The following is a 25,291-nucleotide window of genomic DNA, read 5'->3' as shown; positions in this document are numbered from 1 at the left end:
CAGTGTGCGGCGTGCAGCAGTGTTTCGTGTAGCAGTGTGAGGCATGCGACAGATGGGTTACAGTGAAAAGCAGCACAGAGAGTGCGCGACAGATGGGCTACAGTGAAAGGCAGCGCATAGAGTACGCGACAGATGGGCAGCGCATAGAGTGCACGACAGATGTGCTACAGTGAAAGGCAGCGCATAGAGTGCGCGACAAATGGGCTAAAGGCAGCGCATAGAGTGCACGACAGATGGGCTACAGTGAACGGCAGCACAGAGAGTGCGCAACAGATGGGCTAGAGTGAAGACTGAGCGCCAGGCTTGAGTAAGAGGCCTGTGAAAGGAGCATGGGGATCACAGTGAGACACTGGGATGAGTGTGAGACACAGTGGGTGTAGTGAGATACGGGCAAGAGTGAGCGGTGATATACTGTGGAACTGTAGCTAAAGTGAAGGACTTGCCCAGGGTGATGGTAGAGTGAGTGTTAAGGGAATGTGAACGAAGGAAAGGCTGGAAGAACAGAATGAAGGAAGAGTGTGAGGGACTGGGGAGGATGAAAGAAGCCGCAGACTAGGCGATTGCTAGGTGATTGCTCTTTGTCCTTATTATTTGGATTGCTGCCACCATTGATAGGTGCTTAACCCATCTCCGTTCTTTCTTTTTCTAGCGCCAGGAGTCTGGACTCTAGATCCAATCTTTGGGCCAGCCTTGCTAAAAGGCTGTCCTCCTCATTGAGGCTGCCCTCAATGTCCTCACCAGGACCTGAACCACCTGTGTGGCCTCTAGGTCTCCAGAGGTTAACTCTTGGAAGCAAGGGTACAGGGACCCTGTCTTCCCTAGGAAGTGATGGATGTGGGTACCTAGCTCCATCCTTCTCACCTCCTTCCTCTTCTGCTTGATCATCACATTTTCAGAAGAGTGGGCCTTTGCATACTCAGCCAATAGCTCCTGGAGCCTTTGTTTGGTTGGATGTGGGCCCATTGCTATGTTTTTAATTCTGCATAGGGACCTTACTTCTTGAAAAGACAAGTGAAGGTAAGGGGTGAGGTCAAGCTCCTCAGCCATGTCCTCTATGCCATTATGGTTATCTTCACTAATAGCTGGGTTCTGTTTCTGAGACATTCTAACAAAAAACATTCTAACCCCTCTACCCTTGACTATAGTGACCTTGTATTTTCAAACATTCTACAGGGACTTAAGCAAGGCCCTAATAAGCCTTTTAGTAGTTTGGTAAAAAAATGCCAATTTGAAAAATCAGAATTCTTAAGTGTAAGAAACTGGCTCTATATATACTGCACCAAAGTGGGGTACAGTGTGTATAGAGTCCAACAGACCCAAAGGTTTGGCAGAGGTTAAAGTTAGATAGAACCTTACTCTCTAAAGTGGTAGCTAATAAAAGGAGAAAATCCTAAACTGTTGAGGTGGTCCATCTCCCTACAGGGAATGGACTTTGAAGCAGAACACAGACCTGAGACTGCCCATGCCAATGCAGATGGACTTTCCAGGTTCTTCCACTTAGACAATGAAGACTCTCTAGGGCAAGGTTAGGCTCATCATTTTTTGTTTGGGGCGGGTTTTGTGAGAAAGTGCCCTCTTTCTTGCATGGTATGCCCCCACTTTTTGCTGAATTGCTGATGTTCTTTGACTGAGTGTGCCCTGGACTCCTCCTAATCAGGTACCCAGGGCCTATGTTCCTTCCCTAAAACTGCATTGAAGCCTAAATCTAATTGGCATCTCTGGCCACATGTCAGCCCCTGGTAAATGGTACCACAGGTACCCAGGGCACTGTGACCAGAGAAGGCCTCTAAGGGCTGCAGCACTTATTGTGCCACCCTTAGAGGCCCTGTACCTTGACACTCACACACTGCCTTTGCAGGCTGCATGGCTTGGTGCAGTACAAAGTGAAGAGTAGACATGGTACACATCCCTGTGTGCCATGCCCACAAACCACCACCCTGGCATACATCAGTCACCCCTCTAGCTGGGTGCCCTATGCCAGTGGTGAGGGTACAGGTGCATGAGCCCTGTATCCCTACAGTGCCCAAGTCCATTCCTGGGCACTGTAAGTGCAGTGCTGCCATTAAGAGTATATGGTGCTGGGAGGTGTCATTACGAACTCCACAACACCATAATGGCTACACTGAAGACAGGGAAGTTTGGTATCAAACTTCTCAGCACATTAAACCCACACTGATTGCAGTGTGGGATTTAATGTAAAATGCACAACAGAGGGCATCTAAGAGATGTCCCCTGAAACTCAACCAACTTCTAATGACCTGACTGAGTGGCTGCCTAGGCTGGCACCACCAGACATGTTTCTGGACCCCTGGGTCGAGAGCTGCTGATCGCGGGGGCCTAAAACAATGCACATCCTGGGAAGAGGTGCCAAGCCTCCTCCCCCAGGATGGGCAGGGTTCACGAAGGAGAAGCTTCAAAGGCATGCCGCCTTTGTGAGACTGTCCAGACCATTTGCTGCTTTCAGCAACTGGTCCCCACTGGTTCTACCACTCACTTTGGGCGGGAGAACCGGCGGGAAAAACCCGTGAGGAAGAGAGGTATGCCCACCTCTGCCAACTCCACCCCTCAGGTGGGGGAGGCGAGGTGAAGCACAACCTTGAGTCCCCTCCATCTTAAGGATGGGGGGACCCAGCCAACCAGGGACAGGCTCTTGCCCCCCCTCCCACTAGAGAGTGGCAGAATAGGGGGTGTACCCACCCCAGGGAAGGGACCCATTGTTCCCTGCCCTATACCTACCTGTAACGCCCCTAAATTTAGTATATAGGGGGCACCCTGAACCTTGCTTCCTCAGATCCTGAAACGACAAGAAAAGAAGAAGGACCGAAGAGCCGTGCAGAGCTAACAAGAGGACGAGGCCCACTGACTTGGCCCCAGCCCTACAGGCTTGTCTCCCCTCAAACCTTCTCTTGCGAAATCCCGGTGTGTCCAGCAGCCAGCTACATCAAAAACCCCAGAGGACCTGCCTGCCTTCACTTCAAAGACTGAATCTCCTGTGAACACTGGACTTGTTCAAACTGCAGCTTCTGGCTCCGGCCGGACACCGCGAATCCAGCTCACTCTGCACCCGCCGAACCCGGCCAGAGCTCGAGTGGAAAAACAACACGAGGAGGTCCCCCAGCGATCCTGACCCGAGATCCTGCGACCCCGGATCTGCCTCACGCCTCCATTCAACGCCTGCAGCCTAAATCCAGAAGGCCGCCCTAACCGCGACCAGGAGCTGGTAAGAAGATCCGACCCCAAAAGGCACCCCTGCACCCGACGCCCCACGGCCTTGTGTGCCCAAACCGACGGTGCCTAACCAACCCTTAACTTCCCAACTTACCTCTCAAAGTGGTGGTCGCACCCAGAAGTCCTTCGTCTCCCTACCTGCAGTGCTTTTGCAAACCAGAGGTTCTCCATAGACAATAACAGGGCGCCCGATGTCGAAACAGCACTCTGCACCCGGCCGCCCCAGTGCCGCTGAGGGTGCACCTTTTGTGCTACTTTGTTTCTCCATTTGCCCTGACCTTAACCCTAGGAGCTTTGCTCCCACAACCCAGTGGCCTGCTTGCCAGCAGCCACCAATCGGAGGTCCCCTATCACCCATTGGATAACATTGGGCCTCAACACATTGCAGCCGGCCGCCCTAGTGCCGCTGAGGGTGCAACAACGGTGCATCACTGACCCTGGGGGACCCCTGAGTCTAACGCTAGAACCTTAACTCCCACAGTCGATTACTTACCTGAGAACCGTTAACCTGTTTTCCCTCCATAGGATAACATTGACACTTTTTTCTCCAAAAAGTTTCTGTGTGGAGTTTTGAAATCTAAAAATATTCTTTAAAAATCGCACAAATAACCCAAACGTGTTTACTTACCTGTTTGCAGGAAATGTCCCAGTGCTGAATCTAGGTATCCAGCACTGAGTTAGAAAAGTAACGTGAAAAGTAACTTTCCTGCAATTTACTGTAAAAGCCTATTCATTTCAATGTACTGCATTTGCTAAGTCTTGCATACTACTGCTCCCCTGTAAATCAAACAAAGTACAATTTCTATTGCATTTTCAAACTGTTCTATATCCAGTAACTTATTACTGAGAAGTATTTAATGCTTACCTGTGCCATGCTTGCTTGGTTCTAAAAATAAACAACAGAATATTTTTATACAAAAACAATTGGCCTTGAGTTCAGTTCTTGAGAGTGTGAATTCCTTTGCTGACTGAGTGTGTACACCGAATGCTTAACACTGTCCTCTGATACTGCCTTACTGCTCGTCCAAGCTACCAGAATCAGAGAGTAAGGTTCTATTTAACTTTAACCTCTGCCTACCTCTGGGGACATTTTGTACTCTATACACACTAGACCTCATTTTGGTGTAGTATGTATAGAGCCAGTTTCTTACAGTATGTCTACGGGCTTCTTTAAGAATGGCAATACATTCTGGTGGGAGATTGACATGACAAAATTCTATGAACTCACGAGCCAAATCACAGGTTGAGAGACTTGGGTTATGGGTGCCTGATTTCTCCATAGTTCTGAGTGAGAAGGTCCGACCTGTTGAGGTGCTTCTTGTGGAGAACTACAAAGAGGTCCAGTAAGGTTGTGAACCAGGGCTGACAGGCCCATGTAGGACCAACTAGTATTAGTGTGAGGGATTTTTGCCTGAACTTCCGAACCAGAAATGAAAGGAGTGGGAGACGAGGAAAAGCATAGGCAAATGTCCCTAATTTATCCATAGGGCGCTGCAGCGGGAGAGTGGGTGTGGGAAACTCGAGACGAAGTTTGGGCATTTGGCGTTGTCTGCGGTTGCGAACAGATCTATTTGATGGAACCTCCATTTGTGGAAGTATGGGAGGAGGCATTGGGGGTTGAGATGCCACTCATGGACTTGTTGCTGTATCCTGCTGACGAGGTCGGCAAAATCATTGTCTGTTCTCAGAAGGCACTCCGCTAACAGTTGATTGAGAGCCCAGTGCCAAATGGTCTGAGATAGGTGAGATAGTTCTGAAAAATGTGTGCTCCCCCCCCTGTTTTTGTAGATAATACATGGCTGTCATATTCTCCATTTGGACTAGAGAAACATTGCCGATCAGGTGAGGTAGGAACAATTTCAATGCTAGGTGAACAACTTGAAGATCTAGGTAATTAATGTGGATACCTGGTGTTTGGTCTCTCAAAGATCCTGTACTGTGAGATCCTACAAGTGTACCCCATCCTGTGAGTGATGCATCTGTAGTGACAGTGATGTGGGCAACAGTGTTGAGAACAGGCCTCCCTTGGAATAGGTTGTTAGGATTCCACCACTGCAGTGATAAGTGTGGCGGTCTATCAACACTATGGGCCTTATGTAGGTGGGCTTGCATTTACCACTTCATAAATACCGAATCATACCGATTCGGTATTTATGAAGTGGTAAATGCTATGTAGGTAATTGGTCGGTAAATATTACCGATTCGGAATAATTCGGTAATTACCAAATCGGTATTTACCGAATCGGTAATGAGGCATACCTTCCCATTGATGGAAAGGTATGCCTCATTACCGAATCGGTAAATACCGATTCGGTAATGGGGGAGCACATGCAAGGGTGGCAGGGTGTCACATTAACACCCTGTTGCACCCCTGATTCGGCCATGTGTGCACATGTGGCACACATACATGCCCTGAGGGCATGTGTGTCTGCCACATTGCACACATCTACGGGCAAAATAATGCATTTACACACATATTCGTCATTTACCACCAACTATTAGTTGGTGGTAAATAACGAATCCCCACACACACCACACAGTCCCCCTACATCTGATTTCTGTATTCGGAATTTACCGAAGCGGTAAAATTACCGAATCGGTAATTTTACCGATTTGGTAATTTTACCGATTCGGTAAATTCCGAATACAGAAATTCTCCCCCTACATACCAAAAGCCAAAATACCGGTCGGTAACGGTATAATTACCGAAAATCGGCCGTTACCGACCGGTATTTGGCTACCTACATGAGGCCCTATATCTTTCAAATAACCCTGTGACTGAGACCACTGCTAAGCATTCCTGCAACAAACCCATGTGTAGTCATGCATGAGGTACTATGGCAATGCAGGAGGCTATCATACTTAGGAGATGCATGACTGTTCTCACTGTGAGTAAGTGATTTGGTTAAAATTGGGATATTAGCGCTTAAAAAGACTGAATCCTTGCTGTACTGGGATAGGCTAGGCCTACTTGTGAGTTTAGAATAACCCCTAAATAAAGTTGAACCTGTAAGGATGAAGGCGAGACTTGGTGAAACAGATGGTGAACCCTAAGCGATGTAGCAGATCCTCTGTGACCTGAGGGTGGTGGTAGCATTACTGGTGAGTGCTGGCTTTAATAATTCAATTGTATAGATATGGGAATACATGGACTTTTTGTCTGCGTGAATGTGCTTCTACCACTACAAGGGACTTGGTGAATACCCATGTTGGATAATGTCCAACACCCACTGGTCTGATGTAAAGGTTTGCCATGTGAGTAGGAAATCTTGTAAGTGACCTCCAACTGGTGTTATGTTCGCGAGGTAGGAGAGGGAAGTCATTGTTTGGTGGCAGGTGTTGCCCTAGGTGGGGAGCACCCTTGCCTCCACTGTTGGACTTGTTACCTCTGTAGGACCTTCAGAAATAACCCAGAGAAGAAGCATGTTGACCCTGATTGCGCTGGTATGAGATGGAGGTGTCCAAAGAGGTTGTTTTGGAACCTCCACGGTAGTTGGGGCAGCGAAAGAAGCTATGGGGCAGCTGTTTGGAGAGCCCCCATTGCTTTTGCTGTCTCCTTTTTGATTTCTAATGTTTGGTCCACCCGAGGACAAAATAGATGTTCTTTGATGAATGGAATGTTGAGCACATTCTGTTGAACTTCTGGTTTGAAACCAGAAATGTGGAGCCATGTGTGCCTTTATAGTAGGCTGCTAGTGTTTATGCCCCTAGCTGAAATCTCAGCTGAGTCCAAGTCACACGGATGGAGGTGTTGGAAATAAGCTTGCCTTCAGACACAAATTCCTGGCCCCTCTCTTGTGCTCCTCTGGGAGGTATTGGAAAGGTCCTCCATCTCGTCCCAGTAAGCACGATCATATTGAGCAACAAGTCCTATAGAATTGGCGATATGCCAATGATTGGCCGATTGTGCTGCAACCCTTTTCCTTGCCACAGCTATACTTTTGCTTACTTATTGGGTGGCAGGGCATCTCCGCTGACTTGTGACTTTGCCTGTTTGCCAGCAGAGGTGATGACCAGGGAGTCTTGTGACAGTTGCCCTCGGATGTAAATGGGATCAGATGGGGAGGCTTTATACTTCTTGTTAACCCTGGGTGTTATAACCCTAGCCCTATTATGGTCTTTAAAGATGTCATATGTATGCCTAAGCATGCCCTTCAGCATTGGGAGATATTGAGCACCCCTGTGAATGGAGGAAAGGGTCTCGAAGAGAAAATCTTCCTCTGAGGACTCTTTATGTAGTTAACCTTGATCGAAAGAAGTAGCTCTTCCTATAAGCTCCTGAAAAAATGTTGAGTCATCAGGAGGGGAAGGTCAGGCGGGATAGAGATATGGGTCTGTGTCTCCTGGGGGATCGATATCATAGGTATCCCATGGGTCAGTATGTGGTGGTGTACCAAAAGTGTTCTGTCATCCACCATGCCCAGCTGTGTCTGAATGTGGAGAACTCAGAGATAAAATATTCAAAGGGTCACCTGTAGACTGTGGCGGAAAGGGTAAAGCTGGTGGAGGTGGTGAGGGTAGTGCAACAGGTAGAGGACTGGTCCCCCGCCATGCCCAGCTGTGTCTGAATGTGGAGAACTCTGAGCTGAAATATTCAGAGGGTCACCTGTAGACTTCTGGTGGAAAGGGTGAAGCTGGTGGAGGTGGTGAGGGTAGTGCAACAGGTAGAAGACTGGTGGCCTTATCTGCTTTCTTGTGGTGTTTCACAGTAACCAACACATCCAGAAAAGACAACTGTCTTTTGGGTAAAGAAGGAATCGGTGCCAAAGATACGGCAACGATACAGCCAATTTGAGACTAGATGTGAATCTGTTTCTGTCTAGCATCCAGTGCTCTTGGAATCTATAGAGGATTGGCCCTTCTGGTCTGCCGGAATCATGCTTTGGTGTTGGCTTAGAAGGTTTCGGGTCCGACACAGGTTTCAGTTTTAACACCGAAGTTTCACTCGGTGTCGAAGCGGTGGATGTCGACAATGGAATTCGACTAGGCACTGGCAGGCATTCCGAGACCAAAGTGCTTGATGCCTGAGGATTTGGTTGTTTTTTTGGCACCAAGCCAAAAGGCAGACATCCAAAACATTTGCTCGGTGCCAACCATGGCCAGAGGACAGTGGTGGACCCAGGGCCTGTGTATGATGTTCAAGAGGAGCCAAATGTCTTTTGGGCTGATCAACAGTGTTGAGGGGCAGGGAGTACTGTTCTCACAGACTGTTGAGCAGGCGTTACTTCCTCCATCTTGCAGGATCCAGAACTGCTCTCCATCGAGAACACCTCTTCCTCCACAACTGACGGTTGAGGGGGGTTTTCTTTCTCCTCGACATCAAGGTGTGGAGTGTCTTCTATGCTCCTCTAGAAGATTTTGAGGCGACCTGCACAACGGTCTCAGAGGGTTTTCTTGTAGAGAAAGGAGCAGCTAAAGTTGCAATCAGCTTATCTGTGCTCTGGCGATAGGCAAAGATTCAAGACCTGGTGTTAGTCGGTCCAAGGATACTTCGTGTGACAGCAAGGACAATAATGGAAGGGTGCCCATTCCATTACCATCAAGGCATTCTTTGGAAAACTTGATGGAGACTGAAGAAAGGCCCCGAAGGGCAAGGCCCTGTTGAGGCAGCGGTTGAAGCGACTCGACAAAATATGTAACCTTGATACGCAAATGGAAGACGCGATCAAAACAATAGCGACGAAGGGAAAGACAGTGAGCAAATCGAAACTAGCTCTGTGATCGTCTCGAACTGGAGCGCAGGCACACAGGTTCCTACCCAGCAGCAGAAAGAAAACAATCTAATAATTGAGTTGATGTCCATGCGCATTATCACCAAGAGGAGGAGTCACTCTACCTCATGACTCAAAACAATTCTTTCAAGAAAAACAACTTGCACAAATCTGGAGCCAACACCAGATGGCAGAAGTATGCAAAGCATGTATATCTAAAGCTGCACTTGGCTTGAACATACAGTTCCCTAAGAGTGAGCAGTAGAAGGACACAAGTAAATTGGAAATGCTCCAGGGGAGGGACAGACACAAGATGGACAAGGTAAGCCATTGAATAAGAAACAGGCAAATGACAGCAAAGCCAACCAATGGTAAGAAATGGGAAAGCTCTAAGCCCCTTTATGTTCTACAATATGTCTTTTGCAACCACATAGCTATGCTGTCTGGTAATCTCTGTGTAAAAAAATAAGCCCACTGAGGCAAGTTAGTGGCCAAAACCAACGCTGAATCAACCCAGTATCTAGGTGAAATCAGAGTATGCCAAACTGGTTAATCAAGACTAAATTTGAAAATACCTGAAGAAAATTCACCTTTTCCCTTATACTTCTTCCAGATTCTAATAATTTGTACTTTTGACTTTACTATTAATAATATTACTTACCCTTACAAGTATTTTTTTTCTTTGCTTAATTACTGCTGATGATTACCTAAGGCTCGTATATACATTTCATTTCTATTGACTGCTAGCCCCATCTACTTTCGATCTTAATTACAATCAGGACTAGAGTTCAACTGACTTGCAAAGCACTGCTGTCTTTTGAAGTGTTCTCTGGTCTAAGGCATGCCCAATGACCAATTACAACCTACTACTTTAGAGAACTGACAAAACATAGGAAGACAAAAAAAGAGGTCCCCTGCTGCCCACCATGAAATTAAATAACACAATATTGCTGAACAGATCAAACCTGGATTTGTCTGGTTATGATGCCCGTGATGCCCATGAGAATGGTGATGCAGTCCTCCTCTTCTCTCATCAGAGGGAGGTTGCTTTTTGCCTTGTTCCTGTTGTCCTCTTTGTGATGTTTGTTGGCTGCCTGTAACATATTTAAGTGTTTAGTGTATATAAACTGTGGCCTGTTTTAATGCGCACATACAAAATCTTGTAGTCAAGTTCAGCAACCAGGTGACAATACAGACAAAAGGTAGGTTGTATTAATGTGCATTTACAGAGAATTATTCCTTTCTGCTAACTGGAAACCACCAGGGCTTAAAACAGAGTAGGACTGCCCCTCAATCTCACCAACCAGCACACACACACCTAAAGTGATGAAAAACAGAATCCAACTTAGAGACTTTGAATATCAGTTTGTTAGGTGCATCTCCTTTCTGAAGAGCAAAGGCACCGCAATCCCTGTTACAAGTCAACTAATTCTAATATCCATGCATGTGTTTTTTTAGCTTTGATGTTTTGAAATATCAGTAGCATTTCACAAATTAGTATTACAAATTAGATGTGAGTGGTGGGAAAGAATAGAAAGTGTTAAAGTGATGATTTTCCTTCAAATCTATTTTTACTCAGGTATGTTCCTCCTATTCTTCTATGCAATTTGTTTTTAAAAAACTTAACAAATCTATGTCAAATTTCACTTGGAAAAAAAAAGCCAGAATACATTACATAAACTCAAAGTGAATAAAAGTTGAGGTGGTCTAAAACGTCCTAACTATTATAACTATCAAACAGCCTTCCTAGTAAGGCAGGTGTGCTGGTGGCTACGCCACCCTTAGGACTCCCCTCTCATCATAGGTGGAGATTGAGGTCCTTTGATTTAGCTTGTTATGACTAATGCTGCTTTGTAAGTTCGTTCCTCCACAAGCTTCCCCAACACAGTAATTTGCTTATAATGCCGCTTCCAGGATCAAAAATATGACATGAGAACCCTAACTAAATCGCACAGACATCATACACTGTAATATATTCAAGTACGCTGGGATCACCTAACCTTGGGTTGTCTGGCTCCTACTTCTGCTGCTGGCCTGCCCGTGTGACGGATGGAGCACATCTCCTCTTCTGTCAGCAGATGTCTTTTGCTTTTTTCCTTCTTCATGATGACCTTTTTGTTGCATGTGTAGACGGTCTAAAATTGCATTCAAGTCATCAGTGCACAGAAACTCAAGATCCATTTTAGTTTGCCTAAAGGCAAGTTTGCACATTGAAATTTGATCTCACCGACCAGATTTTGCTAATTCTGCTCATTTTTCACTATTTAATGGCAATTTACCAGCATGACATAAGGCAGAAACGTCACGTTTTGCTAAATTATACTATGACATGGATTGTGGCTTTAGAGATTACCAACAATGGAGTGTGATTATATCAGCATATGCATTAACAAGAGATATTGTATCCCAATCCCTGAGTTCTAACTAACACATTAAGGATTTTAGATTCATCCAATGCAACAGCTAATCATGCCCACTTGAAACAGAACATTTCTGGAAACCTACACAAATGAAAGCAAGATAACCTGCTACTGAAAATGGACCTAAATTTCAATTTTGACCAGAGAAATCAAAACTATTCAAGGCATTTGACAGCGACCTGAGAAGTACAATAATGCATTTTGTTACAGAAGGATGAGCTGTAACCCTCCATCACGGGGATATACACAACTATTACAATTTTTGTGACACACACAGCATACCATTTTTCATGACAGTCTGAGCTTCTCTTCTTGATCTCATTTCTCTCAACTTGATTACGGATTGGAGAAATTTAGAAGACATGAAAACTCACCATAAGCAATCGTTAAAACAAAGGAACACGTTTTCCACTCTTTATTCCTGAAATATATTATTTCCTATGCTGAGGTCCATCTAACCTGGGTTTGTCTGGTTGCTTCTGGTTTGCCCACATGAATAATGATGCTCTTCTCCTCTTCTGTCACCCCAAAGAGATTTTGCGCTTTGCATTCCTTATGGTGGACTCTTTGTTGCATGTGTTGACTGCCTTCAATTACATTCATGTCATCAGTGCACAGAAGCTTAGGGCCTTTTTCAACATGTCTATAAGGAAATTTGAATAATGAGATGTCACATCACTGAACATATGCAATCTCCTTGCCATGTTCTGCTAGATAGCGACCCACGTTCTGCTAGTTAGTGACCATATAACAGCACGTTAGCTAGCAGTCTGAAGTTTTAAGGAAGGGAAGCGCTGGTAGCTTACCGTAGGTAATTATATTTCTGGAGAATATATCTTCCAGCAGATTCCACATGTTATAAATATCCACCTGACTAGATCCAGAAAATCTTCCCTCCGCAATAGCTATCCAACCCCAACAGGTGGTGCCAAGGGACTCCAACTGTTTCCCTGTCTACCATGAATGATGACATTAGGCTGCATAAGGCAATCACTGACAAGCTTGCATCAGTTCCCTCAATGCTTTTGGCCCACTCCATCGAAGCGGATAGGAACTGAGCGAGCTTACACAACAACAGTGACAAAACAAACCGTAAAAGCATATTAGCATATGTTGGGATGTTACTTTCACTGACAATGACTCATCATGAAAGGAGGACAGCTGAAAGAAGTCTGAAGAAAGATACAGAATCCACCAGAAGGAATATGCTACTTACCAGTATGCATATGTTCTTGGCATGTAGAGCTGCAGATCTACACACTTGTGCATAGATCGCCATCTGGTGTTGGGCCCGGATGTTTGCAGTTTGTTTTTCCTCTAGGAAAGTTTTTGGAAGTCACTAGGTCGGTGACTCCTCCTTTGGATCGCATTGTGCATGGGCTTCGGCTCCATCCTCAGATTGTTTTTCGCCAGCAGGGAAAGATGGAGCGTAGTAGTAACAGTGAAGATGCCCATGTGTGTGCTATCTAAATAAGATAAACTGGAACAGATAAAGGTAGCCGGGGAGGCGGGTGGGCGTGTGTAGATCTGCAGCTCTACATGCCAAGAACAGATGCATACTGGTAAGTAGCATATTCCGTTCGAGGCATATGAGCTGCAGATTACAAACTTGTGCATAGATTATATAGCAGTACCCACCGTTAGCGGCGACCACCCGTATCTGTTGCAATGGTTTGAAATAACGTTTTGAGTGCAGCCTGGCCCACACTAGCATGTTGCTTAGTTTGCACATCTACACAATAGTGTTTGGTGAAAGTGTGGGGTGTTGACCATGTAGCTGCTTTGCAGATATCATCTAATGGGATTTTCCCTATGAATGCCATGGAAGCCCCTATCTTTCGTGTAGAATGGGCTTTCGGGGGAATGGATAGCGTTCGCTTTGCTTTATGGTAGCAGATTTGAATGCATTTTACAATCCACCTAGCTATCCCCGATTTTGAGATGGGGTTACCTTTGTGTGGTGGAGAGAAAGAAACAAACAGTTGTTTGGTCTTACGGAAAGGTTGTGTTCTCTGAATGTAGTAGAGTAAGGTTCGTTTGACATCCAGTGTGTGAAGAGCCCTTTCTGCAACGGTCTGTGGTTGCGAGAAAAATACTGGTAGTTCTACTGTTTGTTTTAGGTGAAAGGGAGAAATGACTTTAGGGAGGAATTTTGGGTTGCTACGGAGAACAACCTTATTTTGGTGCGTTTGGAGAAAAGGTTCTTGAATGGTAAGTGCTTGTATCTCACTGACCCTTCTAGGGGAAGTGATGGCTACAAGAAAAGCGGTTTTCCATGTTAGGAATTGTAGTTCGCATTTGTGCAAAGGTTCGAAGGGAGGCCCCATTAGCCTTGTGAGAACGATATTCAAGTTCCACACAGGTGAGGGTGGCACTCCGGGGGGAATTATTCTTTTAAGGCCTTCCATGAAGGCTTTGATGGCAGGCACTCTAAAGAGTGATAGATGTTGCCTGTTTTGTAGGTAAGCTGCAATAGCTGCGAGGTGTAGCCGAATGGAAGTGTAGGCTAGATTGCACCTTTGTAGGTGGAGTAAGTAGCCTTTGATGTGTTGAATGGACACGCCCAGTGGATTGATGGTGTTGTTATGGCAATAAACGACAAAACGTTTCCACTTGGCGGCGTAGCACGCTCTAGTGGTAGGTCTTCTAGCTTCTCTGATGACGGTCATACAGTCAGGGGGAAGATCTAGGTACCCGAATTCTAGGATTTCAGGAGCCAGATCGCAAGGTTGAGCTGCGCTGGGTCCGGGTGTTGGATCTCTCCATGGTTCTGGGTTAAGAGGTGTGGAGAAAGGTGTAGTTTTTGGTGCGGCACTACAGATAGTTCCAGCAGTGTGGTATACCACGGTTGTCTGGCCCACGTTGGGGCTACTAGGATTAGTGTGAGGGGTTGTTTTTGTAGTTTGCGCACTACTAGTGGAATGAGTGGGAGAGGCGGAAAAGCATACGCAAATCTGCCTGACCAGTTGATCCATATCGAATTCCCTTTGGACAATGGGTGTGGGTATCTGGCGGCGAAGCTTGGGTATTTGGCGTTTTCGTGGGTGGCGAAGAGGTCTATCTGTGAATGCCCCCACATTTGAAAGTACGGGTGAAGAACTTGTGGGTGAAGCTCCCACTTGTGGATCTGTTGTGTCTGCCTGTTGAACAGATCTGCCACTGTGTTTTGGACTCCTGGGACATGGTGGGCTAGGAGAAAGATTTTCTGGGGTATTGCCCATCTCCATATGCTCTGTGCTAAGTGAGAGAGCTGTGGAGAGTGTGTGCTGCCTTGTTTTTGAATATAATACATGGCTGTCATGTTGTCTGTTCGGATCAGAACTGCTTTGCCTGAAATTTGAGTTTGAAAGGATTTTAGGGCTAAGAAGATTGCTAGTAACTCCAGATGGTTGATATGGAGTAACTTTTGTTGAGGTGTCCAGTTGCCCTGTGTGGTGAGATGTAGTAGATGAGCTCCCCAGCCGGAGAGCGATGCGTCCGTTGTCAGTACTATTTGAGGACCTGGGTCCAGGAACGGTCGACCTTTGGAAAGGTTTGTGGTGTTCCACCACTGCAGAGAGCGATGGGTGCGACCATCTACCAACACCAGATCTGTTAATTGACCCTGGGCCTGGTTCCATTGGCGCGCTAAGCACTCTTGGAGAGGACGCATCTGGAGTCTTGCGTGAGGCACAATGAAAATGCAAGAGGCCATCATCCCTATTAGTTGCATAAACACTCGAGCTGGAAGGGAGTGTTGTAGTGCGAATTTTGCGCGTAGAGCTTGAATGCTTGCAATCCTGGCAGGATTGGGGTAGGCTAGTGCTCTTGAGGTGTCTATGGTGGCACCGAGGTATTGTTTTATGTGGGATGGTTGGAGATAGGACTTCTGGTGGTTTACCGTGAAGCCCAGCTGGTGGAGTAATTGAATGGTGGTAGATGTGTGTTGAACACACTGATTGTATGACCCGGCTTTTATCAGCCAGTCGTCTAAGTATGGGAAGACGTGGATGTGTTGTCTTTGCAAATGTGCTGCTACCACTGCTAGGCATTTGGTGAATACCCTTGGCGCTGTTGTGACTCCGAATGGGAGCACCTTGAATTGGAAGTGTTGTCCGTCCACTACAAATCTGAGGTACTTGCGGTGAGCTTTGTGCACCGGAATGTGAAAATACGCGTCTTTTAGATCTAAGGTGGTCAAAAAGTCGTTTTGGGAGAGGAGTGGAAATACCTGCTGAAGCGTTACCATATGAAAATGGTCGGAGTGTATGTAGGTGTTTAGGGGCCGGAGATCTAGGACGGGCCGCAGAGTCTCGTCCCTTTTTGGTATGAGAAAATATAGGGAGTAGACTCCTATGTTTTGTTGGTTGGTAGGGACGGGTTCTATTGCCTGTTTTTGTAGGAGGGAGATTACCTCCTGCTTTAGGAGTATTAAATGTTCTTGTGACATTGGGCGCTGCCTGGGTGGAATGTTTGGGGGGGTAGATATTAGTTCTAGGCATTAGCCTGATTGAATTATTTGTGTCACCCATTTGTCTGAGGTGATGGTAGCCCAGACGGGAAGGAAATGTTGGAGTCTGCCCCCGACCGGAGTGGAGTGGTCTGGGGGGAGAGGGGGGGGAGTCATTGGGTAGGCGTTGTGGTAGAGCGGGCTTTGTTTGTTTTGCCTCTGCCATTATTATTAGTTACCCCCTATAGCCGCCTCTCTGATAACCCCTCGTGAAGGTGGACTGAGTGGGGGATTTGTACGAAGTGGACGCGGTGTCTGAGGAGTAGCCTCTAGATGTACTTCGAAAGGAAGAGCGGCGAAAGGAGCGTCTAGGAGGGTGTGACTGTAAGGCACCCATGGACTTCGCCGTATCCGTGTCCTTTTTAATTTTTTCTAGGGCCTCATGCACCTTTGGGCCAAATAGATGTTCCTGGTCAAAGGGATGGTTAAGGATGGAGGCTTGTACCTCCGGTTTAAACCCAGATATTCTTAGCCAAGCATGGTGGCGGAGGAGGACGCTGGTATTGATGGCCCTGGAAGCCATGTCTGCTGTATCTAAGGCACAGCGTATAGAGGTGTTAGTGATAGTCTTACCCTCTTGAATTAGTTTGTTGGCCCTAGCTTTATGTTTTTCAGGGAGGTGGTGCATTGTGCTTTCTAACTCGTCATAATGTGCCCTGTCATATCTGGCAAATAGCGCTTGAGTATTGACGATACGCCATATATTGGCTGCTTGTGACGCAATGCGCTTTCCTGATGCGTCCAGTAGCTTTGACTCTTTGTCAGGTGGTGGTGCTTCGCCTGACGCCTGGGAATTTGCCCTTTTGCGTGCAGTAGACACCACTAGGGAATCTAGTGGGGCTGGCCCTCTGATGTAGGAGGGATCTGTGGGGGCAGCTTTGTATTTCTTTTCTATGCGCAGGTTAATGACCCTGGCCCTAACTGGGTCCTTAAAAACTTCTGGCGCATGCTTTACCACTCCTTTAAGCATAGGTAATATGGAGGTAGACCTATGTGTGGTGTCAAATGTGTCGAGGAGGAAATCTTCCTCCACGGGGTCGGTGTGCAAGTCTACCCCATGATAGTGTGCCGCCCTTTGAAGTAGATGGTGGAACCCCAATGAGTCTTCTGGTGGAGATGGCCTGGAGGGGTAAAGGTCATCTTGTGGGACGTTGGGGATATCAGGGATATTGTAGTCGTCCCATGGGTCTGGGGATCCTGTAGGAGTGGGGTCCCCTGTGGGTAGGTCCTGGGGGACATCCCCTATGTCATCATATGGGTCCCCGTAATCATCATTGGGTCCCCGTAATCATCATCATGTGGAGAAGGGGTGGGAGAACGATGAGATTGGGGTGGAGAAGGCGGAGGGGGTGGAGGTGGAGAAGGTGGAGGAGGTGGGGAAAGTATTCTGAACGGAGAGATAGCAGAGTCCTTCCTCTTTGGAGGCGGAGGTGGAGCAGGCTTCTCCAAATGTCTCTTTTTGGAAGAAAGTGTCAAATGTCCAGTTTTTGGATCCTTGGTGAGTGTTTTCTGCAAGGGATCCGGTGTAAATAAGTCAGGTGAGGCTGGTCTGTCCGTCGGCTCCGAAGGCGTCGGGGCTGTTGGCTTTTTAGTCTTTTTCGTGCCGGTTTGTTGTTTGGAACCTGGTCTGGGAATGAATATGCTACTTACCAGTATGCATCTGTTCTTGGCATGTAGGGCTGCTGACATTCATATCTGTGCATAGATCGCCGCCTAGTGTTGGGTCCGGATGTTTGCACGTTGTTGTCCTGGAAGAGTCTTCGAAGTATCCTGAGATAGGTGACTCCTCCCCTGGACCACAGTGCGCATGGGCATCCTCTCCATCCTCAGATTGTTTTTCGCCATTGTGGCAGTGATGGAGTATATACAGAAAGTGATGACCATGCTATACAGTAATTCTGAGAGCTGCAGCTGCTACAGGCGCCGGGGAGGAGGGTGGGCGATATGAATGTCAGCAGCCCTACATGCCAAGAACAGATGCATACTAGTAAGTAGCATATTCAGTTCGAGGCATGTGAGCTGCTGAATTCATATCTGTGCATAGAATACATAGCAGTACCTCCTATTAGCGGCAGCCACCAGTGCCAGCTGCAGCGGTCTGAAAAAGAGTTTTGAGAACAGCCTGTCCTACAGCTGCCTGCTGTTTTGAGTGTACATCTACACAATAGTGTTTGGTAAATGTATGTATAGTGGACCATGTGGCTGCTCTACATATATCCTGTAAAGGAATGTTTCCCAGGAAAGCCATGGACGCCCCTAACTTACGTGTTGAGTGGGCTCGTGGTGGAATCGTTAATGTGCGTTTAGCCTTTTGATAGCAAATTTGAATACATTTAACGATCCATCTGGCTATACCTGCTTTGGAGATGGCGTTGCCTTTGTGTTGTGGAGAAAAGGCAACGAAAAGTTGTTTTGTCTTCCTAAAGTCTTTAGTTCTGTCTATATAGTACATGAGGGCTCTTTTGACATCTAGTGTATGGAGCATTCTTTCAGCGACATTTTGTGGGTTCTGAAAGAAAACGGGCAGTTCAATAGTTTGATTCATGTGGAACTGCGATATTACTTTAGGCATGAATTTGGGGTTAGTACGTAGTACGACCTTGTTGGTATGAACTTGTATGAATGGCTCTTGAATGGTTAGTGCCTGGAGTTCACTAACTCTTCTTAACGAAGTGATTGCCACTAGGAAAGCTACTTTCCAGGTGAGGAATTGAATCTCACATGAGTGGAGAGGTTCGAAGGGTGGACCCATCAGTCGGGTGAGGACCAAGTTGAGGTTCCACACCGGTGCTGGTGGGTGTCTAGGGGGAATTACTCGTTTAAGTCCCTCCAAGAAAGCTTTGATGGCAGGCACTCGGAATAAAGAGAGGTGCTGCCTGTTCTGGAGATAGGCTGCTATTGCGGTCAAATGGATACGTATTGAGGTGTATGCCAGATTGCATCGGTATAGGTGTAAGAGGTAACAGATTATGTTTTGAGTGGATGCGTCTAGCGGGTTAATGTCATTGTTGTTGCAATAAATGACAAACCTCTTCCATTTAGCTGCATAGCAGGCTCTGGTAGTGGGTCTCCTGGCCTCCTTAATGATCTCCATACAGTCAGGTGGCAGGTTTAGGTAGCCAAACTCTAAGACTTCAGGAGCCAGATTGCCAGGTTCAGCTGTTGCGGATCTGGGTGCTGAATTTCACCATGGTTCTGCGTTAAGAGTGCAGGTTTGATCCGCAGCCTTTGATGCGGCACCACGGAAAGTTCTAGAAAGGTGGTGTACCATGGCTGGCGCGCCCATGTGGGAGTAACTAGGATGAGCGTCAGTGAGTGCTGTCGCAGTTTGCGTGCCACCAGCGGTATTAACGGTGCTGGGGGAAAAGCGTACGCAAATTTGCCGGACCAGTTCATCCATATCGCATTGCCCTGGGACTGTGGATGTGGAAACCTGGCGGCAAAGCTTTGGCATTTTGCGTTTTCGTTTGTGGCGAATAGGTCTATCTCTGGATGACCCCACTGTTGGAAGTACGGTTGGAGTACAGACGGATGTAGCTCCCACTCGTGCATCTGGTGGCTGTGTTTGCTGAGCAGATCCGCCATCTGGTTGTCCTTGCCGGGGAGGTGTTCCGCCATGAGGAATATGTTCCTCTGAATGGCCCACTTCCACATGCTCTGAGCCAGATGAGACAACTGTGGAGAGTGTGTTCCTCCCTGCTTCTGTATGTAGTACATGGCAGTCATGTTGTCCGTCCGGATCAACACGACTTTGTTGCACAAGTGTACTTTGAATGCCTTCATGGCTAGGAAGATTGCCATAAGTTCCAGAAGGTTGATGTGCATCTTCTTTTGTTGTGTCGTCCATAGTCCCTGCACTGTGTAATTGAGTAAATGAGCTCCCCATCCCTGGAGAGAGGCGTCCGCCGTCAGTATTATTTGTGGAACAGGCTCTTGGAACGGTCGGCCCTTGCAAAGGTTTTGTGGATTCCACCAATGCAGAGAGTTGTATGCCCGACCGCTCACCAACACTAGGTCTTTTAAGTGCCCGTGAGCCTGATTCCATTGACGTGCCAAGCACTCCTGAAGCGGGCGCATATGTAGTCTCGCGTGTGGGACTATGAAAATGCAGGAGGCCATCATGCCTATCAACTGCATGAACACTCGCGCAGGAAGGGAGTGTTGAGGTTTGAACTTTGAGATCAGCATTTGCATGCTGTTGATCCTCACTAAATTTGGCTGAGCTGTGGCTGCCAGAGTGTCTATGGTTGCACCCAGGTACTGCTGTACGTGTGCGGGTTGGAGATGTGATTTTGTGTAATTTAGTGAGAATCCCAGACTGTGAAGGAGGTGGATGGTGATTAACATGTGGCTGGCACATTGCTGGGCTGACTTTGCCTGAACAAGCCAGTCGTCCAGGTAAGGGTAGACGTGAATGTGTTGTCTCCGTAGATGTGCAGCCACTGTAGCTAGGCACTTGGTGAAAACTCTGGGTGCTGTTGTCACACCGAAGGGGAGGACTTTGAATTGGTAGTGCTGTCCCTGAATAGTAAACCTGAGATATTTTCTGTGTGACGGGTGTATGGGTATGTGGAAGTACGCATCTTTGAGGTCTAGTGTGGCTAGGAAGTCTCCCTGGCTGAGCAGCGGGAGAACCTGTTGTAGGGTGAGCATATGGAAATGCTCTGAGAGAATGTAGTGGTTGAGGGGTCTCAGGTCTAGTATAGGTCTGAGCGACGCGTCCTTTTTTGGGATTAGGAAGTACAGAGAGTACACTCCTGTCCCCTGCTGGTTGACGGGCACGACCTCTATTGCACCTTTTTGCAGCATACTGAGCACTTCCTGCTGCAATAATGCTAAGTGCTCTACGGACATAGCACGGTGCTTTGGCGGTATTGTGGGTGGAGTGGAGGTTAATTCGAGACAGTAACCGTGCTGGATAATATCCCTGACCCACCTGTCCGTGGTGATGCTATTCCACGTGGACAGGAACCGCTGGAGTCTCCCCCCGACAGGTGTTATGTGTTCGGGGGGAAGGGAGAGGGCGTCACTGTTTGTTCTTGGGTGAGGACCTGGTGTAGCCGTAACCGCGTCCTCTGCCCTTGGTGCTGGAGCCACGATATCCACCTCTGTTGTTTTTATCGTAGGTACTCTGTGTGCCCCCTTTATTGTATGTCTGCTGTGACCCCTGTCCTCTAGCTGCTCCCCTATTTCCGGGGCGACGAAAGGAGCCACTCCGAAATGTCTGGGTTTATAGAGCCCCCATTGACTTTGCAGTGTCAGTGTCCTTTTTTATCTATTCTAAAGTGGTGTCAACTTCCGGTCCGAATAAGTAGTCGGGGTTGACAGGCTGGTTTAGGATGTTCTTTTGGATTTCAGGTTTGAATCCGGAGATTCTTAGCCAAGCGTGTCGGCGTAACAGGACGCTGGTTTTTATTGCCCTCGCAGCTGTATCAGCAGCATCTAGTGCGCACTTAATGGATGCGTTTGTAAGGAGTTGTCCCTCTCTGATGAGGAGCTCCGCTGCCTCTTTGTACTCGTCTGGCAGATGTTGGAGTAGTGACTCTAGTGTGTCGTAGTGTGAACGATCGTAGCGAGCCAGGAGGGCCTGTGTATTGGCAATGCGCCAGATGTTTGCTGCTTGAGCTGCAATCCTCTTGCCCGAGGTCTCCAGCACCTTGGATTCTTTGTCTGGGGGAGGAGCGTCACCAGTCGTTTGTGAGTGCGCTCGTTTGCGAGTATTAGCAACCACCATGGAGTCTAGAGGTAACTGCCCTCTAATGTACATAGGGTCCCCGGGCGCAGGTTTGTATTTCTTCTCAATCCTGGGGTTCAGCACCCGTGCCCTGGTTGTTTCCTTGAAAATTTCCTTTGCTGGCTTGAGAACACCTTTCAACATGGGCAGAGTCTTGACCGTCCTCTCAGAGGAGGCGAAAGTGTCCACCAAGAAGTCTTCCTCAACTGTGTCAGAGTGGAGTTGCACACCATGATTGGCTGCAGCACGTTCTATGAGGGCATTGAAGGCAGCAGTGTCCTCTGTGGGAGACGTTTTGCACCGTAAAGCTGCGTGTCCTGGGTATCTGTTGTGGCACCCGGATATGCAGGGTCATCCCAAGCTTGATCTGGGTCCTGCTGCTCCTCAGGATCTATATCCCTAGGGTAGGTGGTCTCATCACCCATGTAGTCCTCCATTGCGTCCGTGTCGGAGGGCGTTGGAGAAAAGGACTGGGGATTCAGATAGGAGGTATGCAGGCGTTCGTATAGAACCGGTTCCGATTCTGCTGGCAGTTTCTGCTTTAGAGGAATTCTGTAAGAGTCCAAGGCCTGTTCTGGTGTGACCTTCCGTTTTCGGAGCATGAGTCTGCCGATGTCGGCGTCGATGAATTGGGACGGTGAAGGCTCAGTAGGAGAGTGTCCAGCAGATGGGGACCTTGTCTGGCGGACACGTGTTCGGATCTCGAACGTCTTTGGCGCCGTGGACGGCGGTAAACCAAAAGTAATGTTGGTTGGTGCCGAAGGTGCCTTTGGAGCCTTTTTCGGGTCAGGGCCCGATGTGGACTGGAGGGCTGCCTGTTCTCTGATGCGTTGCAAGGACGACGCAACTTGTCGCACCGAAAACGCCGAAGGTTCTTTGGTGCGGAGTGTTTCTGCAGAGGACTGCTTCGGAGCCACAGGGTCATCGATTCGAGGAGAGGCAGTAGCGGTCGACGGAGTCGATGACTTGATCTTAGTCGCTGCCTTCGAAGTGGACTCCGATGGAGCGGCCATTTTAACTTTTGTGGTTGGGGCCGATTGCTTCGGTGCCGGCGGTCGAGGCGCTTTTGAGGTACCGATGGCCTTCTTTTTCGGGTCGGTACCGACATCCGCAGCAGCGAGTTCGGCGCCGAAATCCCTTTTAGTGCGTTCGGAGCCGATGGTTTGGGCTGGCGTCGAAGGAGTGGAGGTCGTCGAGGGCTTCGAGCCGACCACTGCCAGTTTCACTTTCGGTTTCTGTGTAACTGGTGCGACGATTGGTTTCGGTTTCGTTGAAGGGAAACCAGTCTTTTTCGGTAATAATGGCTCTTGCTGGATGTTCGAGGCTGGGCGGGGCCGAAGAACTGCGGGATTGATCTCGGGTAAGGCCCGGAGGCGATCCCTCGACCGGAGCCGTAGAATGACGCACTTTGATAGCCTCCGTTTCGACGGGTAGGCCCTGCTCTTCACCAGAGCTATCTTCTTCGGCCCCAAAGGCCTCATCGTAGTCTCCTACCTCATCGTCGGCTTCTTCCCTGTGAAAAAGCGCTTCATCGGCGTCTTCCGATCGGGAATCGTGTTCGGAAGCAGGGCTGTAGTTCGTGTCTTCCACGCTTTCAACATCTTCGTCCTCGGTGCTGAAGATGTTTGCCGGGGTCGGTGCCGATTGCTGCGCTTCTAATCTCGCTGCCCGTCGATTCCGGAGAGTCTTCTTCGATCGGAATCGGGCACAGGCCATACATTTCGATTCGTCGTGATCCGGCGAGAGGCATTTGTTGCACACCGGGTGGACGTCGATATGTGGATATTTGGCGTGGCAAACAGGACACCGTTTGAATGGGGTCCTCGATTCCATCGTCGATGTAAGGTCGATGATCGGATTAAACGGATCCGAAAAACTTGAAGAAGTTTGCTAAACTAAGCAAGAAAGCTGTCGATACCGAGCGGGAACAGTACCGACGAAAACGAAAGGCCTTTTGGCCTTAAACTAATTTTTCCTAACTTGAGCTAAGATAAGCACATTCGAACCCAATGGCGGAAAAAAACAATCTGAGGATGGAGAGGATGCCCATGCGCACTGTGGTCCAGGGGAGGAGTCACCTATCTCAGGATACTTCGAAGACTCTTCCAGGACAACAACGTGCAAACATCCGGACCCAACACTAGGCGGCGATCTATGCACAGATATGAATTCAGCAGCCCACATGCCTCGAACCCTCCGGACGCTTGGTCGGCGCCGAGATGGATTTCTGCCTGGAAGTGTCGGTGCCGGTGGCCTTGTGTGCTTTGGTCGGCACCGAAAGTGGTGTCGGTGCCGAAGAGCTGGGTTTCGACCCAGAGTGCTTCGGTGCAGAGCTTGGTGTCGATATGGGGGTCGGCTTCTTTTTCGGTGCCGAAGCGTGTTTATCGGCACCGGGGACAGGCTGGCTCGAGCCCGAGCTGCCGGAAGGCTTGCTTGGCTTCTACACCGGGCCCGAAGGTGGGGTGTTGGAAGCAGTGTCCTTGGTCTTGCCTAGGCCCGGAGGCGAAGGTGTGACCGGGGCCTTTTTCGGTGCCGGCAAGGGTGTGGGGGGGGGATCAGTACTCACGACCCTCTGCGCCGGGGTGATGTCTTCCACATCTGAGTTGTCGGCCTCGGAAGCGCTGACGAGGCCATCTTCGTACTGCTCTGGAGCGTCGATGCCTTCTGCGAAGATGTCGTCCGGAATCGTCGTAGAGGAGTGCGCAATAGTTCTTCTGGCTCTTCAGTCCCGAATAGTCTTTTTGGACCGGAAGGACTTACACGCCAGGCAGTCTCGAGCCTCGTGTTCAGGGGAGAGGCAGTGGGGGAATTTGGACCCACATCGAGGGCACTTTTTAAATGGAGTCCTTTCCATTAGCCAGGACCGAAGTTTGGAGAGGCCCGAAGGCCGCCGTCGACGACTGGAACTGAAGGTCCGTGCCGATGAGAAGATGCGTAGAGTGGGGGAGATCGCGATCGAAACAATACCGCGGTTTGGGTGAGGATTGTGCGTCGACTGTCGAACTGGAAGCTGTTCGGAACCGGAGCGCTAAGATTACATCCGAGCCCGATGGCAGAAAAAAACAATCTGAGGATGGAGCCGAAGCCCATGCGCAAAACGATCCAAAGGAGGAGTCACCGACCTCGTGACTTCCAAAGACTTTCCAAGAGGAAAAACAAACTACAAACATCCGGGCCCAACACCAGATGGCGATCTATGCACAAGTGTGTAATCTGCATCTCATATGCCTCGAACATATATTTTATGGGAGGTTGAAGCCAGACTGCGACAAAGATGGCCGCCATTTAATTTGCTGCATGCTACGCAGCTACAGTCACGGAGACATCATGGCACTGCTGCTCCCCACCCTCATGGATTCTAGCAGCAGACCATGCTAGAGGTGCAAATACACCACCTGTGAAGTCTGAGCGGCCAGAGAAGCTGTCAAAAGTAATGCGCAGGCAAACCACAAGAGGGCCGCACTCCGCTCACAACAGAATAGACCCCCAGGCTGAGTAAACAGCAGAGCAATTATGTGGGTTTTGGGTGGGGGCAGAACGCAATACCTCCCCCCGCAAGATCTTCAGGCAGTTGGTAGGATCCGAGGGCAGGGGAAAGATGTGATTGGACGGCAGGCATGTGGGTGAGGTTTTTAGGGGTCATAGCAGGAATCCATATGGCCCGGATGCCATTTCAGTTTAACGGGCACACCAGCTGGTTAGGGTCCGT

The 25,291-nt window shown here is 48.4% G+C and overlaps 1 protein-coding gene across 1 annotated transcript in view; it reads right to left on the bottom strand.

Annotated features, from left to right (window-relative positions):
- LOC146822728 (NFX1-type zinc finger-containing protein 1-like) overlaps window positions 1-25,291 on the bottom strand; it is a 1,573,298-nt gene that overhangs the window by 1,347,085 nt on the left and 200,922 nt on the right. The window contains exons 4-5 of the mRNA XM_085606923.1: window positions 10,940-11,074; window positions 9,905-10,033 (exon numbers count right to left, since the gene is read on the bottom strand). Coding sequence (XP_085463049.1) covers window positions 9,905-10,033; window positions 10,940-11,074 — 264 coding nt within the window. The remainder of the gene's footprint in view (window positions 1-9,904; window positions 10,034-10,939; window positions 11,075-25,291) is intronic.

The sequence above is a fragment of the Triturus cristatus genome, chromosome 5_2, assembly GCF_964204655.1.
Source record: "Triturus cristatus chromosome 5_2, aTriCri1.1, whole genome shotgun sequence".
In the NCBI taxonomy this organism is placed as follows: domain Eukaryota; kingdom Metazoa; phylum Chordata; class Amphibia; order Caudata; family Salamandridae; genus Triturus; species Triturus cristatus.
The sequence above is the reverse complement of the archived record's forward strand: the minus strand, read 5'-3'. Positions and strand labels throughout refer to the sequence as shown.